The 25,641-nt window shown below is 35.4% G+C and overlaps 1 protein-coding gene and 1 pseudogene across 14 annotated transcripts in view; one reads left to right on the forward strand and one right to left on the reverse strand.

The window, feature by feature from the left end:
* Positions 1-24,771, forward strand: part of NNT (nicotinamide nucleotide transhydrogenase) — an 84,743-nt gene extending 59,972 nt beyond the window's left edge. For all 14 annotated transcript variants that reach the window (XM_019736218.3, XM_019736224.3, XM_019736220.3 and 11 more), the window contains 5 exons: positions 938-1,097; positions 3,240-3,321; positions 20,755-20,873; positions 22,128-22,243; positions 23,787-24,771. In XM_019736218.3, the coding sequence (XP_019591777.2) occupies positions 938-1,097; positions 3,240-3,321; positions 20,755-20,873; positions 22,128-22,243; positions 23,787-23,936 (627 nt within the window). In that variant the 3' untranslated portion in view covers positions 23,937-24,771. The remainder of the gene's footprint in view (positions 1-937; positions 1,098-3,239; positions 3,322-20,754; positions 20,874-22,127; positions 22,244-23,786) is intronic.
* Positions 3,585-3,718, reverse strand: LOC148758472 (small nucleolar RNA U3; annotated as a pseudogene).
* Positions 24,772-25,641: the final 870 nt, after the last annotated feature.

The following is a 25,641-nucleotide window of genomic DNA, read 5'->3' on the forward strand; positions in this document are numbered from 1 at the left end:
ACAGTGATTTGAATTCTTGCAATGCATTTGATTACGCAGAACGTCTAGCTTCTTGTCTTTTTTCTTTCCTTTTATCACCTCACCTCCCAGAGGTCTTCAAATGAACTGTTTTCAAAACCGGATCAGTTATTGTCACATTTTCGTTGTGGTGTTTGTACGATACATTGTCGGGTGATAGTAACTGAACATGCAATGAAAAGTGCCTTCCTATTGTTTTTTCCCCAAGATTGTTTTTCTGATTAAAAGGGTAGGTGTAAATTATAATGAAACAGTACATATAAACTCACTCATCTATCTTTTTGTAAGCGAAGTATTTTAGGAGTCTAGTAATGAATCCAGTCACTTCTACTAATAGCTTCATGGAGCTGATTTGGAAAATCAGACGGTATCAGCCTCCACATTTCTTTGTTTCTTGACGGCAGAGGGCAGCAGAGTTCTAAATGAAATGAATCCCTTTTGATTCCTCCTGGTTGCCTCTTGACAGCTTGCAGCTGGTAGCAGAATTCACCTGAGAGATCTGTAGGGTCACCTTATAAAATTTCTTATTCCTGTCTTTCTGTTTTACTCTTATGAAATACACGTGAATGTGGAGGCAGAACTCAGTATACAGATAATAATAACTAGATCTGAATTTTTCATTAATTTCTTATTGTTATTAGTAACGTTCTGTTAAATGCTTTTATAATTGCTCCTTTACTGAAAATATGTCAGTATACAGTAGATTTTATAGAAAAAATGCTTTGATTTCCCAGATGTCTTTTCATTTAAATTTTTGAAATAATTTTCAGAAGCTAGATCAAATTTATCCGATTAAAATGTTTTAGATGATTACATAAACCTCTTTAAATGATTCTGAATATCATATACATAAGGATTCTTATTATTTTCAAAAAGTTACATGGATTAAACTCTCACAGCTAATAATTTTGTGTTCCAGGCAATGAATCGCTCCCTGGCTAATGTGATTCTTGGAGGCTATGGTACCACTTCAACAGCTGGTGGAAAACCCATGGAAATTTCTGGCACACATACAGAAATCAACCTTGAGAATGCAATTGACATGATTCGAGAAGCTAATAGCATTATTATTACTCCAGGTAAAAAAACCAAATTAAAAAAAAAAGCAAGCAACCTTTAATACCTGTTGTAATTGATTATATCAAAACAGTTTCTTATAATAGGAAAAAATTCTAATGGGAACTTCTTCATTTTTGGAAACTTAGAAGCAATCCTATCATTACTAAATGAAAAATAATGAGCGTTCCCAGGTTAGGTTAATATTTTGGAGATCACATAGAGAGTCTACAAATTGATGTAATGGTCCTAGCAGTGTCATTCTGTGATTTTGTACAAATGTTTAAGTCATCTTTGAATCTTGGTTATTTATTTCTCATTGATAATTTTTGAGCCTATTGTCAGGATTAAGTTAAGTATAGTATATGAAAGTGTCTAGCTCACTCATTAGACTTGCTCAGTAAATGTTAGTAAATGATAATCTCTTTCTTTTCAGAAGGAAATATTTAAAAATCATAGAGAAACCTGTGGTTGCCAACAAGATGAGGTCACATGGCCTAGGAGAAAAAGCTTGGTCTGGGAGTCATAGCATCTTACTTTGGTTCTTAGTTTTGCTTCTAACAGTCGACATGACATTGACCAAGTTGTATAATCTTTCCAGGCCTCGGTGTCCTTCTTTTTCGAGGTTTAGTTCAGTTCTTCTTCATTGTGATCACAGAATGCTGATGTTACAAGCAATACATTGGCTTCAAATTAAGATTTTAACTCTATCATTCAATATCATAGGAGTTTTCTGTAAAGAAAATCTGTTGATATGTGGTAGTTTTTTTGATTGGTTATAAGATACAAATAACAAACATTAGCAGAACTGAATGTTCAGATGCAAGCCTTCTCAATTGGGTAAAATGTCATTTTCTGGAGACATTTGAAAATGTGGACTTGGGATTTTGGTTGTCTCAAAGAGAAAACTGCTACTGTCAGTTATTGTGAGGGAGCAGATAAGCTATAAATATGCTATAATACCTGGGACATTCCTGCATGAAGAATTGTTCCAGCCAAAGTGGCATTAGTGTTACCTGTTGAGAAACATGGCACTAGAGTATAAAGGTGGAAAGATGTAAAGGACACACTCTTTTGCCTTTGGGCATTTTCCATCTAGTGAAGAAGTCAGATTGATAAATAAAGTAAGGTGGGTTATGATAAGGGCCAAGTTGGACTGTGTAGACAATTTTTCTATCATGGGGAACCTAAGAAAGATTGTCGGGAGGTAAGGATTTGTTTTGGGCCTTAGAGGATGGGTGGTATTGGGGGTGGGGGAAGGCAGAGGCAATAGCTTGAGAAGAGACTTGGTATTTGGAAAAGTGGGGGTAGAAAAGTTGGGGATAGATGTGCGATTCATTTTACAAGGAGAATGGGCAGAATTGTAGGGGGTTTAAGGAGAAGGAAGACGTATGAAGTTTTTAGTCATACCTGTAAAAACATTAGAAATGTTTTCTGTTTTTCCTTTGTCAGAGGGGAAGTTTTGTTTTCGAGAAAAAGAGTTTCCCCTTTATTTTTTTATTAAAAAAATTTTTTTTTTAAATTGTTAGTTTCTAAGTTCTTTTTTGGAGACATTAAGTTTGAGGTGGAGATGGGACAATGGACATGCTGTACTGGCGCTCAAATAACAGACAACTGAGCCTGGAGACAGATTAGGAGTCGTCATATGGTTTTTGAAGCCATGGGTTGGGCTGAGATTTCCCAAGGAGAGTGTGAGTGGCAGAGTTAAAGCCCTGGGGGACCTTCATTGTGTAAGGGGGAGAACAGAAGGAGATCTAGTCACAGAAATTGAGGAAGAATGGGAACAAAGTTAGGAGGGGAACCAGGGACTGCAGTGTTATTAAAGCCAAGTGTGAAGCTAATTTAAAAACATTTATGAGAGAGACAGAGAGAGAATGAGTGAGAGCAAGAGTGAAAGTGTGTGAGTGAGAGAGAGAGAGACACAGGTGTATGTGTGGTGTGGTGTGTGGGGAGGCGTGGCCAGCAGTATCAGGCACTACAGAAGATTGAGGAGGGAACCATTAGATTTTGAATTTGAAATTCAATCCAGTATTTTAAAAACTCCATATTATAGGTTTGCTTTCATTTCTAGTCCTGTTAACTGATTGCCTTTTGGGCATAAAATTATGTTCATAAAATTTCAAAATAAAAACCATATTCTTCTGTGTTCTTAACATTCCTCGTAGGCTATGGTCTCTGTGCGGCCAAAGCTCAGTACCCTATCGCCGATTTGGTAAAGATGCTCTCTGAACAGGGCAAAAAAGTCAGGTAAGTGCTTCCAGTGAGAGGCTTGCAGTGTGTGTGTGAAAGAAAAGGAAAACAGATGACTTTTTTTTAGATGAGCATTTCTTTTTTAAAAAATCTTACATGTAATTTCTGTTAATTAAGAAAAGAATATTGTGCTTATTGAATAAAATCCAAGAACACATAAATAGGAAAAAGAAAAAAGTAATTATAGTCCCGTTGCCCAGAGACAACTACTATTAGCAGTTTGGCCTATTTACTACCACTTAAAAATTTATTTTATGTGGTAAGAACGCTTCTTACATAACTGTTACTTTGTACTCGGTCAACAGCAAGCTGCCCTCTATTTCTGGTGCTCTGCATGTTCAGAGAAACTCCTCCCGTAACAACTATAGAAATGATCCCTGAAAGTACTAGTCTTTCTGTCATTTGTTTTGAGTGGTGAGAACCGGAGATGGGCTCAGATACTGTTCACGAGGCCTGAGTTGAGCAGGTCACAGTATATACCAACATTGTCCTATAGAACTTTCTGTGAAAATGGAAATGTTCTATACCTGCACTCTTCCAATATGGTAGCCACTTACCTCATGTGGCTAGCGAGCACTTAATAGCCTTAAACTGAGAAACTGAATTAAAATAAAAAAAATTTTCAATTATAGTTGACATTCAATATTATATTAGTTTCAGGTGTACAGCATAGTGGTCAGACATTTATGACTATTCCTTAAAGTGGAGTTTTATTTATTTATGTTTTAAATTTTGTTTATTTGTTTGTTATTAGTTTCAGGTGTACAAACATAATAGTTAGACATTTACACCTTTCACAAAGTGATAACCCCCCCCAGTGTACTACCCCTCTGACATGGTATATAGCTGTTACTATACCATTCACTATCCTCCTATGCTTTACTCTACATCTTGTGGATATATTTTATATACATATATATATATATATATATATATATATATATATATATGTAATATCCACTTAATTATAGTTGATGTTCTATATTATTCTACTTCAGCTTCAGGTGTATAGTGCATTGGTATCTTAAAGTGGAGTTTTAAATATGTAATCTTAGGTGAGGAAACTAAGTGGTAAAAAATCCTATTCTAGCCTTAGTCTTTCTACTTAGTTTTCGCCCTCTGTCTAATAGCATCAAACCTAAATATAGGCTCATTTTAGAAAGGGAAATTTTGTTATACTAAACTGCAAGATATTTATTAATGGGGTAAAACAGAAGTCCTGTTTCTCTGTGGTTTGTTTGATTTGCGGAAGGAGGTCAAGGAAAGCATTTGAACCACATCAAGTTGTGTCTGTTTGGTTTCTGTTGTTCACACTGAAGAAAAACAATGAAGCGAGAGGTCTGTGAAGAGTGAGACCCAGTGGTCAACGTGTGGGCTGGTTACTGTTTGATTTAGTTCTCACACTCTCAGGGTGGAAAAGACTGCTGAAAATTTTCTTTTTCTAAAACCATACACTTTTTCAAATATGAGTTAGAGCAACAGCTGTTCCTGTCACTTGCCATTTGGGCTCTGGACTCTGCTCTTGGGAGGATGGCAAAGTAAACAGAATGGCAAAGCTGAGGACTCTTTATTTCTAGATTATTCCTCCTGACCTTGGACAGAGGGTTTGAGGCATGTAAAAATGGGGCCAGTGGGTGATGACCCTGGCCGTACTTTGCATCTGTCCTGTACACCTTTGGATCTCTATTCTGGAACTCTGCTGTTGGGAGTCCGTGGCAGGATTGGCTGGAGTTCTCTGTGGGAGGATAACTGCTGTCTGTTTTACGGGGAAGCTGCTTCACTAGCAGTTTCACTGATATAGTACCATAAGTAACAGAGACAAGGTAACTATTATTAAGTAAAATTAGTTTGTCCACCAGGATGTTAATGTATATTGACATAACTGTTAATGTCTGTTAACAAACATTCCTTTTAGATGCCCATCTTACACTTTTGTCTGTGGGCAGATGATAAAAAAATAAGCCACACAGTTTGCCTAGAACTGGTGAGAGTATCAGGCCAGACTGGATGCAGAATCCTTATCTTCAGCTTAAGTATCGCAGCTATTATTAGTGTTAAAAGAAACTTAAATGATGAAATCATAGGTTATCTAAAATGTTTTACTGTCAGCTGCATTTTCTTCCCTCCTTCCTCCTTCCCTCCATCCTTCCCCTCTCCCTCCTTTCCCTCCTTCCCTTCCCTTCCTTCACTTTCTTCTTTCACTCTTTCCCCTAATCTCTACCTTCCTGTGGTCTATAAATCTGTGTTTTTCAAACACATAGAGTTAAAATACTGTTTTGTGTTAGGACCAGCATTTCTGTGATATACATGGTTCCGATGTTTAGTATATTCTTAGATTAATTGAAGATAGACGATGAGAAAACTCATTGATTTTGTTTTTTAATTTTCACTTAAGTCTCATTTTCGTAACTTTTTCCTATTTTCATATAGGGTATTAAACTATGCTTCCAATTTAGTCATTGTTTTGCCACTTAAAGCATTTGCAGACCTATAAGTGGAAAGGATGTGCTAAAAAATCTATGATTTTTCTAAAATGAAATTGTTTTTCTATATTCAATCCACATGTGAAAAGTCGAGTATATTAGTAATGCCTTCTATCACCACATAAATGTTTAGGAGATGAGTGGCAATCATAATAAAATAGAGAAAGATGGCTTTTATGTCTTAATTATACTTAGGGAAGGGAATGATTAATTTGACATACCTCCTTTGTTACCTATTGATCAGCCTATATTAACCAGACATCTTGGAAAAACAGTCCAGTGTTAGATAGGTAGATGCAAAGTTGGAGAGCATTGTAAGAGTTGGGCAGCTTGATGGAAGGCAGGATGTGAAAGGAAAGGAATAAGAGGGATGGAAAAAAATGTTCTGAAAAGAAAAGGAATAAGACAAATGAAATTTTAGTTTCTGATCTGATTAAAATTTGAATTTTATCCATGAGGACATAATATAAACTGCTGTTTTAGGATGAATTCTGTCACACTGCATGAGAAAAGTAATTATTTGACTTAAGATTTATGGGAGATATTTAATTAAACATGTGTGAATAGTTTCTTAGTTATAATTTGTTTTTTATTGAACTAATTTTGTGACTAGAACATAGACTTTTCATGAGAGCTTTTTATCGTTTCACATAATTGTCATAGTTCAAATAATTTATTAATAAAAATAAATTTATTAATTTATTATATAGGATCAGAATAAAATTATTGTTCAGTCTGATTTTGCTGTTTGTGAGTTAGGAAAAATTAGTCATTTATCTTGATCTAAATATTTCATATTAAAGATGAAATTATATATTAGTATACTATAGTTTTTAAAAAGTATAGTATGTCGAATTTTCAACATGGGCTTTGTAACAAATTATGTAAATCTCATTTGAATTAAAGGGAAGAGAACTATCCTTGCTAACATGATGACAGTAGATTATCATATTTTTCCTTGTTTCTGTGTGAAGATTTTTTTTTTTATTTAAAGGGAATCATAGAAACTTTATGGATTTTGCTTTGAGTGTGTCGTCTTTTCATAGGAGAAATGCAAAATTTCTTTATGAAGTTAGGAATATGTATATGTATATAGATAACAACTTTTTTTAAAGAGACAAATGTCTGTGAACAAGAGATGGCTGCAGCAGTTACCTCGTATGTTAATGAAATAAATCTGTATTTACAGTTTGCGGTAATTTAGTCCTTTCATCACTCTGTGGAGCTCCCACGGTGTTCATTGAGCACAGCTGCTGGGCCTCTGGTTTTGGTAGATCTCTGAGCCTCAGGACCCCAGCATGCCTAACATCCAGATGTGGTGACATACTCGCACACATCCCCCGTGGACATGTGCCAGTGTGGACATACGATTGTCATCAGTTAGTTATGCCCAAGTGGTGCCAAGAAAAATTGCATCTGTCATACAGTCTGTCTGGCTTCATGGCCCATGATTGATTTAGAGACACTCCTGTTTTCCTTTACTTTGGCCATAGTCATAACATGCTCACAGAGAGCTGAGATTATAAAATGAAGCATGTGACGTTTCATGACAAGAGCTCATTTTGGAACATCGTGAAAGTTCACTGACGTAGACTTTCTTTACTGGCTGGGATATTGTTGCTTCCCAGTTGCTCAGAATGCCTCTGTAACTTACCTAACTTAGGCTTGATTTCTAAAAGCATTTTATTGCAAAAATCTTGGGATACAAGAGGACAGACATTTTTTCTCTTTATTTCCCAGTCTTTGGATTGATATGATAGGCTTTTCATTATAAAGAAGAGATAGTATTCCCGGTGAATAATTCTTAGAAAGAGGTGTAATTCTTTTTTTTCATAAACGCATTATTGCTTGGATTATCACAGAAGTTTTTTGAATTTAAGAAACCACATATCAGCTTCTTTGATTAACTAAGTGATGTTATATATTGCTTTCATGTTAATGTTCAGCTGTATCTTTTTATTAATAATTTGATAGACATTTATGACTAGGTAGTGACAATGCAAGGATGCATAAGCCCAGTTCCAACTTTCAAAAGTTTACACAGTATTTTGCTGTGTGTAATGTGCACCCATATTTTTAGCCCAAACTTTCAGGGAAAAAAATCTTTCATTTTAATTTTTTAATTCAAATTTTTATTTGTTTACATTTAGGTACTTGTTTTTTGTATTATAAAAGAATTTTAGCATTTATTTTTTTACATATTATGGTATAAGAAATTTAATGTAACAAATAATTACAAAACACAAGAACAAATACAAGGTACAATAAATTTTACGTACCAGTAACAAATTTATGATATGTACTCATCGTAGTAGGCCAAGAACTCTTCGTCATTGCAAGTCTGTTGGAAGTTCAACAAAACCGATTACTGTATTCCAGGGTATTATTTTGCATACAGCTATCGTTATTGATTTCTAGAGCTACACTTTTAACTCACAAGCATAAATAAAAGAATTAAAAGCATTTATATCGGTACAGAATTAGTACTACCCATATATAATGCTCCTTATTGTTCCCTCACAAATTTGGGTAAAAAAGTGTGCATTATACACGGGAAAATACGGCAGTTATAAAGAAAACAAATACATGAATGAATCAATGAGTGAATTTCATTTAATGTGATAGTATGCTAAGAAAAGTAGAGTAGAATTAGGGGAGGAATACAAAGGAGAGGCAAATTGTCCAGGGGACATTTCAAACTTCTTATACTACTCATAACATGAAAATTTTTGCAGGTTTTTAAAGATAAATATTAAATTTTTTTCATTCTCTGTCTAAACACATTTGGCTGCCAATGGTATTTACAATTTAATAGTGTTTTGTAGTTTTGTATGACATGGTTATAAGTTTAAATATATGTTATTTTTGCTAAGAAATCTTTTATTCTTTGAAGATAACGTGAAGATGAAATATTTTTTCGAACTAACTGGATTTTCCTGTTTTTCATGGATTAAATGTAATTCAAATAAACAGTTTATACTTCTTGGATTTGTTATGTTTTGGGGTGTAGGAAGAGCTAGGACATGCAAATTTGTAAAGCAATAAAGGTTCATGTTTCTGAGGAGAATAGAAATTAGACCAAATGAAAGATCCAGTATTGTATCTGAGTAAAGAAATAGGCATTATTTAGCAGTTTCACGCCAGCTTTGTAATACCTCCTTTTTAGACACGACTGTTTATGGTAGTGACCATTCACTGAACAAATAATTAGATAGTGCTTTGTGCCAGGTACTGTTCTAGTTCTTGAGAATACATCAGTGAATACACAGATAAAAACAACTGACCCTGCGGAATTTACATTCACTGGGAGGATAGTTAATAGGCTTTAAGATATCCTGAATTATGAAAAACTTATACCCCCATTGTGTTTCCAATTCAGATGCTAGTTGAAATGATGAACAGCTATAGCACAGGCTATTGTGTCAGACTTTCAGAGTTACAAATGGCACTGTTTGGTGATGAATTAGCCAGTGTTCTGATTTTCTGAGAGAATATGGTGTCTTTGCACCGAGCCTGCTTTCTTGAGAAATGTGGTGGCAGGAAGGTGGGTGTGATGGGAGTTATTTGTGTATTTGGTCAAATGAGTGAAACTTTTGGTGGAAAAGAGGGAAACCGAAGAAAGTATATGTGTTCAGTCACATCTGTGTTCAGCCTATGCATTGACTTGCCAGTAACCTCTCAGATCAAAGGTGTCTGTTGTGCTCCTAGGAAGTGGCCATCTTCCTCCCAGATTCCGAATGTTGACCACACTACATTTGGCTTTATACCGTCCACAGCATATTGGTGTGGTGGAAAGAACAGAAGACTATGTTAAACGCCTGTCTGTGATTTCGGTAATTTGTAAAACCTCTGTCAGCTGTACTATTGGAGGACTTATTCCTTGGAAACCCTGTCACAGACAATTCAGTGGTCTGAGGGAGAAACTCGCACAATTGATGAAACCACTGCCTCTGATCATCAGGGTGATTTTTGGCCCTTAGTTCTAGTATTAGTCATAATAAACTCTGAGCTGATTTTCTTCAATAAGGTTCATGTAAACATGGCAGGGTATAAGTAAATATAAACCTTCTCATTTCATGTTCAGATTCCTCAGTATCTTATAATTTGCATTTTATGGAGCTCACTAACCATTGCATTCAACAACATCATTAGAGTTATTCAGACAGAAAGATGAAATTATGCATAATTTTTACTAAATCTCTGCAATGTGCCAGTTTATAATCAGAACATTAGTGGCAAATTATAATTTTAATTTTTTCTTTGATATCATTCTTCATAGTCTTATTGGTTATTTTGAAATGAAAACTGTCAGTAGTCATACAATTTCTATTCTGGGTTTGGTAGCTGGATTTGGTTTAGTGATGGAAAAGCCATATTTGGACACAATCTTTAATGATCTCCTCAGAATGGAAAACAGGTTGAGACATGGTTCTGCAGAGGACTCCGTTGTGTTTGTACTGGATCCCCTTATCTGATCCTCCTTTGATGACTTCTCATTCTTTGGATGGCCTCAGTGCCACAGGTCGCATGTACACATGGAAAATATGACCATTGGCTTTTGTCAGGCATTTCCTCATCCACGTCATAGAACAGGTTCTAAATTCTGTATTAGAAAAATTGTGACCCTGAGACATTTTTGTAAGCTCTTTAACATTCATCATTTTCTTCCTGAAGAAAGGCAGACCATGGATGAACACCAGATTTCAGATCAGGGTAGCAGATCAGCCCTTATTTGCCTTCACAAAAACAAAGAAAGGTACATAACATTCTCCAGTTCTGGCTGTTGGACAGGCCTAGGAAATTTAATGAACAATTTTTTTTTCATTTGGACTTGTATGAGTGAGTTCGTCTGAACCACTGCTTCTAAGAAGGACTTTCACAATTTTAGAAAGCTGGGTGTCTATCCTTTTGCCTAAGAAGCTTTGCCAGAAAGTTGATTCCACAGCCTTTTTCATTAATTAGTTTTTGTGGGCAGCGTCTGCCTTGTTAGGAAGATTTTATTTCCGCTTCATAACCATGTTTTTCTTCAGATGGATAGGCTAATTCTACCCAGTTGGTCCCAACCTTTTCACCAGCAAGGGTGAAATTTGTGTCACATTTACCCTGCTTGATGTCTTATGAGGTTTTATTCTAAACATTTATTGTAGTTATTTTAAAAAATAACTTTTTCTTGTGCTTTTAATAAGTGACCTGTAACTCAATTAGACATTCTGATCAGAAAGTGATAAACCAAAGAAACCTCTGTTTCAAATCCCATCATATTTTTCACAGGTGAAATGCACAATTAAAAAAAAAATTGAATATAGTCACACAACTTTTTATTACCTTCATGGACGCTCCTCAGAATGGAACACTGCCACATGCAAACATAGAATATAAAGGTCCTTAATATGTGTAGCCCATACCAGGGACTCTATTACGTATGACATCTACAGTGGAACTCCTAACCTGTTTTGTGACTGAACATTGTAGTGTAATTCTAAATGAAGGATTCCTGCCGTAGGAAGCAGTTGCATTGGAGAATCTTTAAGGTCTATTTTAACTCTTAAGGTTTACTGATTGATAAATATTTATGTTTGAAAACAGGAAGAATAAGTAAGCTTTTAATAAACTAACGCTTTTTAAAATTTTCCCTTTGTTATGTCTTTTTCCTAGTTAATTTGTCTTTCTCCTAGGAATTGAGAATAACATATTTAGATGAATTGTGGGATGATGTTATTGGGAAGACCTAATTCCAAAATGCTACCAATGTACATTGTCCTATATGCAGTTTGACTTTAAAATATAAAACACAGTGAAAGAAAAGAAATTAACCCTTTGAATATCTTGAGTATGAAAATAGATTTTGCACAACGACTCCCAAAACATTTAACCAAATAGTTGAGGGTTTAAAGATATATATATATATATATATATATATATATATATATATATATATATATATATATATGTATTTTAAAATCTGGAGATCCTTTTCACTATTTATAATAACAAGAGTTTGCAAAATGGAGAAAACACTCTAAATACTTTAGAACCAGCGCACAGTTGTCCCTGTAGTTTCTTTGTCTTATCTTGACTTGGGGTACATGGCTCTTCTTCATGGTTTATTGCTGAACTAAATCTGGATATTTCCATAATGCAAGAAGGAGAATGTAGCTTATTTGAACAGTTGTGGTAGGATCCATGTGGTGAATGTTTTATACCCTTTCATAGCCCCTCATGTCCAAGAACCACTGCTATAATGTGTCCTGGTCAGGACATATTGTCTCCATGGTCCATGATCATGGGAGTTCTTGTTGTTGTGTCCCCTTTAAAACATGTGGTATCTGAAATCAAATGTGAGGTTTTAAAAAAGTCTAACAGTGGGGTTTTTGTCATCATGTATTAAAAACCAGGCTTAAAAAATTATGGTGTTTTTTTGAATTGCTCCCTTACCACAATTTACCCAGTTCATGTGGTATTCATGAATAGCTTATATGCTTTATTATTTCTTAGTTAATTTAAAAGGCTCTGAAGATTAGGTTTTTCATTTGAGTAGATTATTAAACTTTTTTTTTTTTTTTTTTTTTAACTGTGCCTGCGTCTATTTTTAATTGGTGACTGAGGTCTTAGCTTTTATTTTACAGTGTTCCTTGAAAAACTTTATCATTTTCATATACCGTGTTTCCCCGAAAATAAGACCTAGCCAGACAATCAGCTCTAATGCGTCTTTTGGAGCAAAAATTAATTGAAGACTCAGTCTTATATTATATAATAAGACTGGGTCTTATAGTAAAATAAGACCCGGTCTTAAATTAGTTTTTGCTCCAAAAGACGCTTTAGAGCTGATTGTCCGGCTAGGTCTTATTTTCGGGGAAACACGGTATGAGAGAGAAAGTAACAAAAAATGTTAAAATTTTTCTCGCTTCAAGATAATTGAAGAGATTGCTCTGACTTGGTGATATTTGTTGTCAGGGCAAAAAGTGTCTAATATTATCGGTGGAAAGGTTAAATACGGCAGTTTGAAATTTGACTCTTATCAAAGTAAATCTGTATTTGAATATTAGTTATGACCAAAGAGTTCAGTATTCAGTTATTTGCCTCAATCTGTATTAATTATATAGTTTCTCTAGTGTTTTGATGTAGTTGTGAGTACAAAGAATTTCTGGCTTTTATTGGACTATATTGATGTTTACTGAGATTTCAAGATAATAATTAGAAAACCAACTTAGAAAATGTTGATATCAAACCAGCATTTGTTTTAATGTAAAAATGTGCATTTCTTTTTATATAAATGATCATTAAAATGTGCATTTATCTGAAAAATTCAGAACATTTATATTACAAAAAGAGTATTTGAATAGAATATCATAGTTGCAGGTTACATTGATTAAAGGCTTATGTGTGCCAGGCATTGGTCTAAAGTGCTTCATATAAAAAGCTCTCTACATGAACTGTCTCACTTAAATCTTACAATAATCCTCTGACGGGATTTTATTATTAATCCCATTGTACATGTGAGGAAAGTGAGGCACATAGAAGTAAATTGTCCAAATGTTTTAAACTCAGGCAGTGGGACTCTAGAGCTTTTTCTTTTTCTTTTTTTAAATTAGTTTCAGGTGTACAAAACAATGTAATAGTTAACATTTACACCCCTCACAAAGTGATAACCCCCCTCTACAAAGTGGTAACTCCCCAATCTACTACCTCTTTAACATTGTATATAGCTGTTACAATTCCACTGACTCTGTTCTCTATGCTGTACTCCACATCCTGTGACTATATATATATTAAATTATAGTTGACATTCATTATTATTCAGCCTCAGCTTCAGGTGTATATAGCACAGTGGTCAGGCATCTACACCGTCCCTGAAGTGGTCTCCCTCATAAGACAAGTGTAGAGCTTTTTAACTGCTACTCTATACTACTTCCCTAAATTCTTTTTCTAAAAAGAGACAGAAAGTTTATGTAGTCAGCATACCTTATTGAGCACACTATATTGTTTAAAACCCCTTCCATTCATCCCCCCATGTTAATTGAGTACATATAATAGAATGCTGGGTATTGTGGGAACTGATAAATAAATAAGACATGGTTCCTGTACTCAAGGAGCTCCCAGTCTGGAGAGCACAGTCATATCAACCAGTTGTTATGATCCAGTGCATCGTAAGGAGTAGGTATATAAACAAAGAGGTCCGGGAGCATGAAAGATCTTTCTGTGATCTCATTTTAGTAGTTATTTCCCTTCTGTAGAATCTTGTGGTCAGGGACAGCTGACTCTGTTTTGTTAAGTATGTACGCAATAAAAATAATTTTCATAGTTCAAAGGGAAGAACTAAAAGGCTAGTAGGCTTTGCATTTTGGAATTCTGGATATTCTTCATGTGATGATGGAACATTGATGAGCTTTGGCCGTCAGTTCCTGGAAATTGCCGGTCATGGCCAACCAATGTCGGATATAATTAACATTAATACATACTTTGGAGATTAGCCAGTTCCATGGGCCAGAATTGTTATAAACTCACACTGACTCAACATGCACATACATATTTCTACAAATTTAGCGTGTTCTGTTATTTCTCTCAAAACATTGGCATTCTCTTGTAATAGCCTTGTATGTGTTTTTCTCCAATCTTAGAGTTGTAAAGTTTGGTATAATAGATTATTATGCAAACAGATGTAAAGTGATCTGTCCTTTGGGATATTCAGCATAACATGTTGGTTAGCTTTGTTATTATTTACTCTTCCCAACTAGCTCAAAAGAAACACTGTCTTTATGAAGTCTGCAGCTAATCAAATATTACAATAATAACTAATACATTTGGAGGTCTTCGATTTCTAATTTGGTCCAAGACACCTCCTAATGATGATAGCCAGATGGATTAATTGAAAAATAAGCAAAGGCAGTATTAAAAACAAACAAATAAATAAAAATTAAACAAAAAATACTAAAATCAAGAAGGGATACCAAATTGAAATCCAGAAGTAAATCTCAAAGTGTATATTCAGTGCTTATTCATCTAATAGAGGCCCTATTAGCTGGAATTTGAGGACTTGAAAGGCAGTTTGTAGTAGGGTGAATAATGGCCCCCAAAGATATATTCACCTCCTAATCCTTAAAAATCTATGAATATGTTACTTTACATGGCAAAAGGGATTTTGTAGATTTAAAACGAGGATTTTGAGGTAGGGAGATTATCCTGGATTATTCGGGTGGGTTCATGTCATCAGGGTCCTTATAAGAGAGAGGAAGGAGGGTCAGAAGGAATGGTGGCAGCCTCCTGGAACTGGAAAAGGCAAGGGATGGATTTCCCCTTACGGCCTCTAGAAAAAATGCAGCCCTGCCAAGTGCTTGATTTTAGTGCAGAGAAACTGATTTTGGACTTCTCACCTTCAGAACTATAAGAGAATCAATTTGTATTGTTTTAAGGTACTGAATTTGTGGTAATTTGTTAACAGCAGCAATAGGAAACTAATACAGACCCTGATGTCATGAACTACAGTGACTCTTTTAAAAAAAAATCTCACCAATCAGGTTTGGAGAAGAGGAAAGGGCGGGGGGGGGGGGGGGGGGGGAGAGGGTGCGGGGCGAAGGGTTGGCAGGAAATACTAATTGGTGATCAGGAGGATTGGGAGAGGAAGAGACATTTTTTGGTGTCCGAGATTACTGTTAACATCTCCAAAGAGTACAAATGAGTAATTCATGGCAAATATTACTATAGGAGTGAGGTAGAGCAATGTCTTATAGTTCTGGAAATTCTGAGTCCCACCTATGCTGCTCCTCTCTCTTACTAATGGTGTTAAGACCATTGGTTGATCCCTCCCCCTCCTCCCATCCATGAAAGTGATATCTCAGCTGTCGTAACTGTCTTTGTTACGTCCACTGCCAATCAACCATCCTTCTCATTTATATGTGGAATACTTTTGAGTCCATTTTGTACTGAACAGGTGGTTAGTACATCAGCTCAGATTCATGAGCCTTTGTCTCCCCGATCTACAGAAAAGAAGGCTGAAACTGGGAAATTTGTTTAAAATTAAGAGGGAGTCTTTGTTTTCAAAATTTAATTCCAATTCTTTCTTTTGCATTTTAAGACCATTTTCTTTTTTATTCTGTTGTATGAAAATGAGGACTAGTTGGTGAACTTCTGTTTTATTTAATCTGCTTAAAAATAAAGTTTTGCCTGTTTTTCTAGCCAGTTGATTTTTTTTCACGCAGAGTGTGTTATTTTCTAAGTGGTTAGATATTTTGTGTTTCTCTTGAACCTTATCCAAGCACCCTCTGATCCTTTTAAGCACTGGGTCTCGTCAGTGATAGAAGTTACAGTATCTTTTCCTGAATGTGGGAAAACAAGCCTGTGTTAATTTGGAATGTTGACTTGAAATGGACACATTTGAAATACAAATTAGCATTAATTTTGAATGAAAGTCAGCTGATTAATAATACGTTCGATGCATTAGTAAGAACCTCTCTGTAAAGCAGAATGACCTTTTTTTCAAACTAAAATTTTTGATTTTAAGCTATGTTCTTTTGGAAATTAGTTTGTTCCATCATTATTTAAAAACTGACACATCAGGATCCTAACATTTAATTACATGGTGTCTGCCTTTGTTGGGGCACGTTCTATTTGCCTTTAGTTCTCCCACAAATTATTTAGAAGGACGTTGAGTTAAAATATTCTGTCAGTACCCATGTATACCAAACAGTGCATTAAAATACGTAAGAAATTACAGTTTCAATTTAAATTCTTCTTGACTGAGATTTGGTTTGTTAATCTTGGTAATCTATTTTGTTAGGTATTTAGAAGGAATTATTAGCTGGGAAGAAAGAGAAATATGGACTCTGTCCTTTAATCAAATGCCTGTTGAGCAAAAAGTATAGATGGTTACTATTTCTAACAACTACTCATTCTTATTATTACTCATTTTCAATAAAGTAGCTCTCAGAGAAAGCAATGAAAGTCTTTAACATTTTTTTTCTTTTTCTGTTGAAGTAAGAGTAAGGGACGGGCAAACTGCTTTGAGCTCTCTTTAAGACCTTACAAATATCCTGCACTTCATCAAACTCTACTCCCGAGGTTGAACATGTGCTGATGATTTTCATCTGAACCAGTTTTTATTATGATGGTTGCAAAATGGTGGTTTTATACCACAGTTATCAGTTGATAGTCTACCATTGTGGGGAGAGTATGCCTTCTTTCCTCCCTTCTTTCCTTTCTCTCTCCCTCCCTTCCTCCTTCCCTTTGTTCTTTCCTTTGACTTATGAGTCTGTTATCAGTCTTGACTTATGAATTCCCATTTTCGCCAGTGGTTTATAATCTATTACTATCCTTATTTATTTTGATATTCAAATTACTTTCTGATGTTTCATACTTTAGTCTCATGTGTGCCTTTAAAGCCACACGTTCCATGTCACTCTCATGTGCATTTTGTTTTGTGCTCTGCCTTCTATTCTCACTTTATGCAAGGATTACACAAATTCAGTCTTTCCTCTTTTTTGAAATTTGAATTGTTTATTACACTTAAGTGAACTTCACCTTCTCTGTGCCTGGTAGTATCTTTTTCTTACTGATTCTGTTATTGCCCATGAATCTAAGGGTTGATTATTTAGCCATCCTCATCATAGAAAAAAGATTCAAAGTCCTGAACTAAAAACTTGTGACGCTTGTTCACAAAATCAGGCACTTTGAAACTTCCATTCATTTTGTCTTTTTCAAAATTCATGGCAATCAGTAAGCTTAAGAGTATATTTTGGTTATTTCCATATAATGCATTTTCTTTCCAAGTCTTTTTGTATTCATGCTTAAAATGCCGTATTATTATTAAAATTTTAAAATGATATTTGTTTTTAGATTTGAGGTTTAGCAATAACTCCCATTTAATGAGCATATACTTTGATGCCTGGACAACTTTTTTTGCAAATGTTTTATCTTATTGCCACTGTAAAAATATTAAAATTTTAAGGTAGCTATTTCAATCAAGGAGTCTGTGGAACATTTTGGAAATGCTTTCTCTGAGACAGTTTGAAAACAGCTGCAGTAGTGCTGAATATAGCTTGTATTACTATATGAAGAGTGTGAACATAAATTGACAGTATTTTGCCTCATTTGTTTTCAGGAGCAATCAAAAACTCTGGTGTGGTACAGAAGATGACAATAGGATAGTAATGTCTAGTTAAAAAAAAAGCAATCTTGTTTTTAGAGAACATTTAACAATTTTTACTCAAGTGTTGAACTATTATATTCACAAAAATGATAGGAACATGTGTGGTTGAAGAACTTAAAACCTTATGAGGTGGTGAGGGAGGGTGACCACTGTCTAGATAGAGTAAATGATAACGGCCCTTAATTTTATTCTCACTAAATTAAAACTACAGATAGCTCACCAAGGGAAGAGATGATGAATTCCTTCTAAAAGAATCATAGATTGTTAATAGTTCATTCTATGCAGTTCATTTCTACCTTCTACTCCCAGTAATTTTTTCAAGATCCACATCGCCAGCACTGAAGAAGTGCTGATAAATGTTTTACCTTGCTGTACTGAGACATTTTTTTCTCCTCTGTCTATTTGTCCATGCAAGTATTTAATGTTTATTTTATAATTTGTAGCACTGATGAAAATTTCTTGGCTCTCAGTTTTTCTTAAAGCACACTATACATTGGGTTCTTGTAACTCCATATTTCATCTATTCAAGCAGAGATAAATACGTATTTCTCAGACATCTTCTACACAGTTTTATGGAGCCCTTGGCATGATGTGAGCTTATAATAACAGCTGGTTACTACTCTGTGGGAAAACTGACAGCGAGTCATTAAGTAAACTTGCCTAACATAACATCACACAACTGGTTAACCTGAGCTGTTATCTAAACAAAAACGTCTCTTAAATGGCTTGATTCTCCTGACTATATTGTATAGTAGGTAAAAGTTCAGACTTTGAGGCAGAAGGATCTGAGTTTGAATCCCAGCTTTTAACTATTTACTAAAAAAGTTGTGCAAATTGCCTAGCACATTCTAGAGTCAGTATTAGCCATTATGTCAAAATATATGTCAGCAGCCCCTCTGCAAAGAAGATGCATCATTTCTTTTTTTTTTTAAATATAGGAATGCAGCTCTAAAACTCAATTTAACTAAAGTACTGAGTTTGTTTCAGCTGCCCTAAATTGTAAAAAATCAGAAATAAAGTTATCTGTTGTACAACCACCTAGAGATAACTGTTTTCTTTCTTTTTAGCCCTGAGTTTTGTCTTTTTTAAACATAAATTGGTTATTTAGGAACATGCAGTGATCCCAGAAGGAAGATTATATAAAGGAGCATTTGATAAAAGAAAACACCTGTCACTTGATGTCTTTTTTTCTTTTTTCTTTCCCAATTACAAGACTCAACAATTCAGACTCTTCACGATCAGTTGTAATGGTGTAGAAAACCATTTGTCAATTATCTGGACAACATAAATAGCCATTTTATAGCTTTTTTCAGGTCTGCTTTTGGGAGGTGTCGATTCTTATGCTTCTTTAATCTGTTCCTAACAGGACCTGTATTGAAAGTGGGGAGGGAAGCCTGGCTTGGAAACAGTTCCTGTGAAAAGTAACAGGGCATCTTAAATGACCACAAGTTTTGTTGAGACAGCAATGTGTTGGGCTAGCTGTAAATGCTAATGCCGACTTAGGTTTCATCAATGAATGATCTGAGGATGTGATTTTCTTGCTGTGCCTTATGCATCTAGATCACATCCAGCATATTGTTTGGGGGACTGAGGTTTGAGCTGGGCATTGCTAGTGTAGGAAGAGGCAACTAGGACAGCAATGGATCTGGACACCTTGTCAGTCATTGAATAGTTAAATTGAGAATGTCTTGCTTAGCAGGCATCCTAGGATAGCTGAAAGGAATCTACGTTATGAAGGAGGGAGCAAACTCATGGCTCCAGATGGCAAAACTACAGACCTTGGAAAGTGATGAGATAGGGGTTCTCTTGGGCTTAATATAATGTGTGTGTGTATGTGTGTGTGTGTGTGTGATAAAATTATCAGGATTGTCTAGTAATGGAATAGACCTTAGGAAGGGGTAAGTTTCTGGTCACTGAAGGTATCTAAGCTGAGATTGGATGGATCCCTGCCAAGACATACTATAAAATGCATTTCTTCACTGGATTCATTCACTCACTCGCTTTTTATTGAGTCCTTCCTATGGGCCAGGCATTGTGCCCACTGCTCAGGAGACAAAGATCAATACAGTGGGTAAGAGGTTGGATTAAATGACTTTAAAAATGCCATTATGGCTGTGGCTGAAAGAAATTGCTTGATGAGTCAGTTTCTTTTGCCTTAGTAGAGTATGGAGCTCTGATTTGTGTATTACTCTGTCTCTCAAACACTCCAGAGTGTTACTATCCTATTTCTTTTGTGACGTGGAGTAATGCTTCAGTATCATTCTCTAAGAGATTGTAGTCTGTTAATTTATGTACGTGACAATATTTTATTTTCCTGCCTTTGAACATAGAGGTTACAGTTGAATGTAGAGTCTACCTTTTGATGGAATAATGTTGATTTTTCATGGCAAATGTTTAATTCCATGCTGACTTACAGAAGGTTTTAAAGATTCAAGATTTATCAGAAAGTATAATGAGAGAACACAGTGCTTATTAAATGTAAGGTGATATTATATATTAATGTTGTTGGAAGTTCATTGTACTTAAAACATATATAGAAGAGTCAGGTTCTAAAGTTACTCTTATTTTTTTGAGAAGAGTTATGGTTTGTGTATACTGAGATACTGAGATATTAAATCTCCAACTTCAATATTTATAGATTGCCTACATATCTGGGCTAATTCTATTCCTGCTTGTGGAGATCAGATAGTACCAGGAGAAGCAGAGGTGCCAAGAACAAAGTGTGCAGATTTGGAGGTGATATTGGGATCTCCGTACATTTTGGCCCATTAAGTAAGGCCAGCTGTTCATTTGTTTCATGTCTAGGTTTGGAATTCACCCAGTTGCAGGCCGCATGCCTGGTCAGCTTAATGTGCTGCTGGCTGAGGCTGGGGTGCCATATGATATCGTGCTGGAAATGGACGAGATCAACCAGGATTTCCCAGGTAAGTCATGGGTGTGCTGGTGACATTTAAATAATCTTCGTGTGAAGAAAACAATGCCAGTCTTAAGACATAAACTGTGGGCTCACTGAAGACCTACAGTCAAATGAAGAGTAAGCTGTTCCTAGTAGGTACAAGTTGAAATTAAATAAATGAAAAGCAGTACTGAATAAGGGGCCCCAGATTTGTAAGTAGCACGAGTCATTTCGTTCCTCTGAGGAGAGCTGAGGGATGGTGAAAGCCCTGGGAGGCAGTGCAGCGGAGCGCATTGCCGAGGGACTCTGAACAGACCTGCCTTTAGAATTCAGGTCCTGACTCTCACTCATTTGTAACCTTGAACCAGGTACTCAACCTTAGGTTCCTCATTTATAAAATTGCTTCCTTTGATAATTTAGTGCCTGATTCTGGCAGTGTTTACTGGTTTCCAGTTGTATCAATTCATGGTCAGTAAAGTCGTTTTCTGTTTTCTGGAAGTACTAGGACTTCACTAGGTAAGGTGCTGTACTTTCTGGCTGTCATTGGGTAGATGCTGAATGCTAAGGACATTTGGCCCAAGATCATGTTTGTTATAATTAAACCAGTTTCCTCTGACAAGTATGCACTGTAAATGTGAAAATACTGTTTATTAGAGAAAAATAATGAAATCGTGTGTATTTCTAGACTCACCTGGCATTTTTGGTAAATTTCTAATGTAGTTTATATTATAATCTTTAAAGAGGGAATTTTGGCCATTTTAATTTTGTGTCCTCTTTCAGATATCACTGTTGCTAAATTATGTGTGAAACCTGCCAGTTCCAGGAATTATGGACACAGTTTTAATATAGTACAGGCTCTTAGACCATTTTCTTTTAGATATCAAATTGCATTTTAAGTGGTCATTTTAGAAGTTGAAAATGGAATGCAGATATTATAAAATAATGTAACTGGCAAGATCATGTTGTGATAATAAAGAACTATAAAGTCACATTAGGTAGATCCATTGTGGGGAGGTAAAGCATAATAATGCAAGCTCTAGTCAGGATGCTCAGGTTCAGATGCAGGAGCTATTGCTTTTTAGCTGTTTGACTTTAGTTAAGTTACGGAACCTCTCTGATAAAGCTCTTTGTACAGTTCCTGGGACAAGTGTGGATTCTATAAATATTAGGTTTTGTTATTATTATGTTTGTAAAGTCATCAGACCTCTCTAATTTGCCTCAAAAGAAGTGAAAGTGAGTTCTTTGAGTTTCATGTTTTATCTTTTTTTCTTTCATTATGCAGACACTGATTTAGTCCTTGTAATTGGAGCTAATGACACTGTTAATTCAGCTGCTCAAGAAGACCCCAACTCTATTATTGCAGGCATGCCAGTTCTTGAGGTCTGGAAATCAAAGCAGGTAAAGTTTCTGACTTGTGTTTCATTCCAGTAATCAGAGGTCTCTTAAAATACATATACAGCACTTGCCTTGGTCACTTGATGAGAAATGACAATTTTTTAGGAGGCCCAGGAGTTAGAGTATGTTTAGGGTCCAGTTCTCTCTAGGCAGCTTCTGTCGGTTCTGTGGTCACCAGAGAATCTGAATGAGTGCCCTGATCATGAGTAGAACTAGATGAGATTATGTGGATAGATTAACAAAATCTGTAACTACAGCTGAAAAAAGAGCTGTGAGCTTTTGGAATGAGTCTGGCCAAAGTCCAGGTCAAGTCCAGTGAAGCAGATGGCTTCTCTCTGGGACAGAGAACCAGTATCGTCGCCTTCATATATGAAGACGAGCACATTTTTTCATTTAGTTGTTTTGAAAGGGAATTTGTATGTTGTTATGGGGTGTCTAGAAGGAAGGTGATTTGGAAATCCAAACAGCAACATGGCATAAGGAAGCAAGCTCTGTACATGCACATTACTTCTGAAAAAGCTAGTTGCTAGATTGCAGAGAATTCAGAGGCTCATCCATTTTCCTTTACCCCAGCAGTGGGCACCTCTCTTTACCATTCCGAAGTCATATCTGCATTTTCAGAACCATAATCACATAATTTACATTTCCCTTTTAATCTTGTTTCTCTTTATTATAAATATGTGAGTTTCAAACTTAGTATTTGTGATGATTGAGTAGATATACCATATACTTGTTTGTGTGTATATGAACAAATATTGTACTGGTCGTTAATATTTGAGAGTTTGCAGAGTACATTATTGTACTAATGCTATTGGAAGCATGAACATATTTGTACTGCTGCCATTTTGGGATAGATTACATGTCCTAGGAAACCATAGGAAGGCTTTTCATTTCAGTAAGAACTGACTTGCTATGCACCAGGGCAGCGACATCCATGACCTGTGTAATTGTATATGTTTCTGCGACATCAGTATTAGAGATGGGTGTACCCCTTCCATTTTGCTGTGTAGGAGCATTGTATTAGTTATCAGCACTCTCCTTGTGACAAGCTAGATTGTTCTTGGGTTTTTGTGTTAGAACTTTCTGATATATTTGACCTTAAAGTGATGGAATAGGAAACTTACCATTTTCCCACTCAGCTACATTCATCTTAGGATTTGTAGTAGAAGCTTTTACACTGTTTTTGTTCTCTTTAGCATATTCAGAAGATGCTTATTTTTCTGACTAGAAAATGTTATACATAGTCTTTTATAGAGAAAAACACTAAGGAAAAAATCACTTAATAATCTTATCACTCAGATAAACTATTGTTAACATGACTTTTTTTCTCATGGGTGTAAGAGTATGGACACATTTAAAAAATTAAAGTTAATGCAATGTAAATATGCATTTAAAAATACTCCTTGTATATTTTTAATGTCTCTATACTAAAGAATTAGTAGTGGTATGTGCCTTGTTCAGAGTTAGGGCAGGGCAATGTTTGTGTGCTGAAGACGTCCTAGCAAGATCTGTTAAATACACTCTCTCACTTACTTTTGCTTTGTAGGTCATTGTTATGAAGAGGTCCTTGGGTGTTGGCTATGCTGCAGTGGACAATCCAATCTTCTACAAACCTAACACGGCCATGCTTCTAGGAGACGCGAAGAAGACATGTGATGCACTGCAGGCAAAAGTTAGAGAATCCTACCAGAAGTAAATTTTAAAGACGAAGGTGTTGTCTAACAGAGCCACCTCTTCAGCTGTGGGAACAGGCAAATAAAGTATCAATATGTACAGCTTATGTACATCTGTAACAAAGCTCTTGGAAGAAAAGGAAGACTCTGAAGAAAGCAAAGGAAATACAGGGAGATTTTCCAGAGCAGTGATCCCTCAATTTTAAAAAAGGATTGAGCATTCTAAATGTCTTTCTGTGCATATCTTTTGTGTTATGAATTAAAAGTATTTTATAAAAGGAGAAAGAACAGCCTCATTTTAGATGTAATCCATTTGGATTTTTAAAAAATTCCTCCTCATTAGCCAGTAATGTTTTAAAAAACGTAAGTCTTTAGGATTTTAAGACTGACTACACATGGATCTGAAAAATCTGGCACAGTGTAAACTTTACAGGCACCTGCATTTATGTTTGTTCAGCAAATGTGACTAATTTTAAACTTTTATCGACTCCTGAGCTGTCCTCTTAACATTTAACCATGATCAAAATCAGTCATATCAAATTGGTTTCAATTTTTCAAACTGTACTTTTCAATTCTAGATTTCAGGGGTATATTTTTCTCACTTCTATTTTAATACATTAAAGGACGGGATAATCTTCCAGAGATGCTGGAAACATTTAAATCTTTTGCTTTGTATGTTTCATTAGGACACTAGTGAAACATATACTTTGAAATAAGTATTAGTTGTATTTTTAAAAACCCCATTTCTAATTGGAGATCTGTTTAATTGCTGTCAATTTATAATGTGTAATACTGTACTAAGTGCACTTGAATGGAATTCAACTATTTGCCTAATAAAATGAGTTCATTATGTTTGCACAGTGATGTAGCAATTGTCTCTGGCGACAAAAGGCTAAAATCGAATAGCTCTGCCTATTATTAACATCTGGGGAAGACTTGCTACTATAAAATAGATGAACTTAATCTGTCTTAATTGTTTACAAGATTTTCTTTTTCCAAATCAGAGTGTGTTTGAGATCTTATGTAATTGATCCCATTTGGGAGAATTGGTGTCACTTTTTGAAAAAATAATTTTTGTTAAAATTATTGGGGTGACATTGGTTAGTAAAATTATATCGATTTCATGTGTACATGTCTATAACACATCAACTGTATATTGCACTGTGTATTCACCACCCAGAGTGAATTCTCCTTCTATCACATATACTTGACTCCCTTTTCCCTTTTCTACCACACCTCTCTCCCCTTACCCTCTGGTAACCACTCAACTGTTGTCTGTGTCTATGAGTTTTTGTTTGTCTTGTTTGTTGCTTTCAGTTTTATATCCCACATATGAGTGAAATCACATGAGTCTCGACTTTTTCTGACTTATTTTGCATAGCATGATAATCTCAAGATCCAACCATGTTGTCACAAATGGCAGTATTTCATCTTTTCTTATGGCTGAGTAATATTCCATTGTATATATGTACCACATCTTTTTTATCCAGTAGTCTATCGAAGGACACTTTGGTTGTTTCCATGTCTTGGCCACCGTGAATAATGCTGCAATGAACACAGGGGTTCATATATCTTTATGGATAAATGTTTTCAGATTTTTTGGGTAGATACCCGTAAGAGGGATTGCTGGGTCATGTGGTAATACTATTCTTAATTTTTTGAGGAAACTCCATACTGTTTTGCATAGTGGCTGTACCAATTTACATTCCCACCAACAGTGTATGAGGT

This window comes from Rhinolophus sinicus, chromosome 3, assembly GCF_057876585.1.
Source record: "Rhinolophus sinicus isolate RSI-liver-muscle chromosome 3, RSI-T2T, whole genome shotgun sequence".
In the NCBI taxonomy this organism is placed as follows: domain Eukaryota; kingdom Metazoa; phylum Chordata; class Mammalia; order Chiroptera; family Rhinolophidae; genus Rhinolophus; species Rhinolophus sinicus.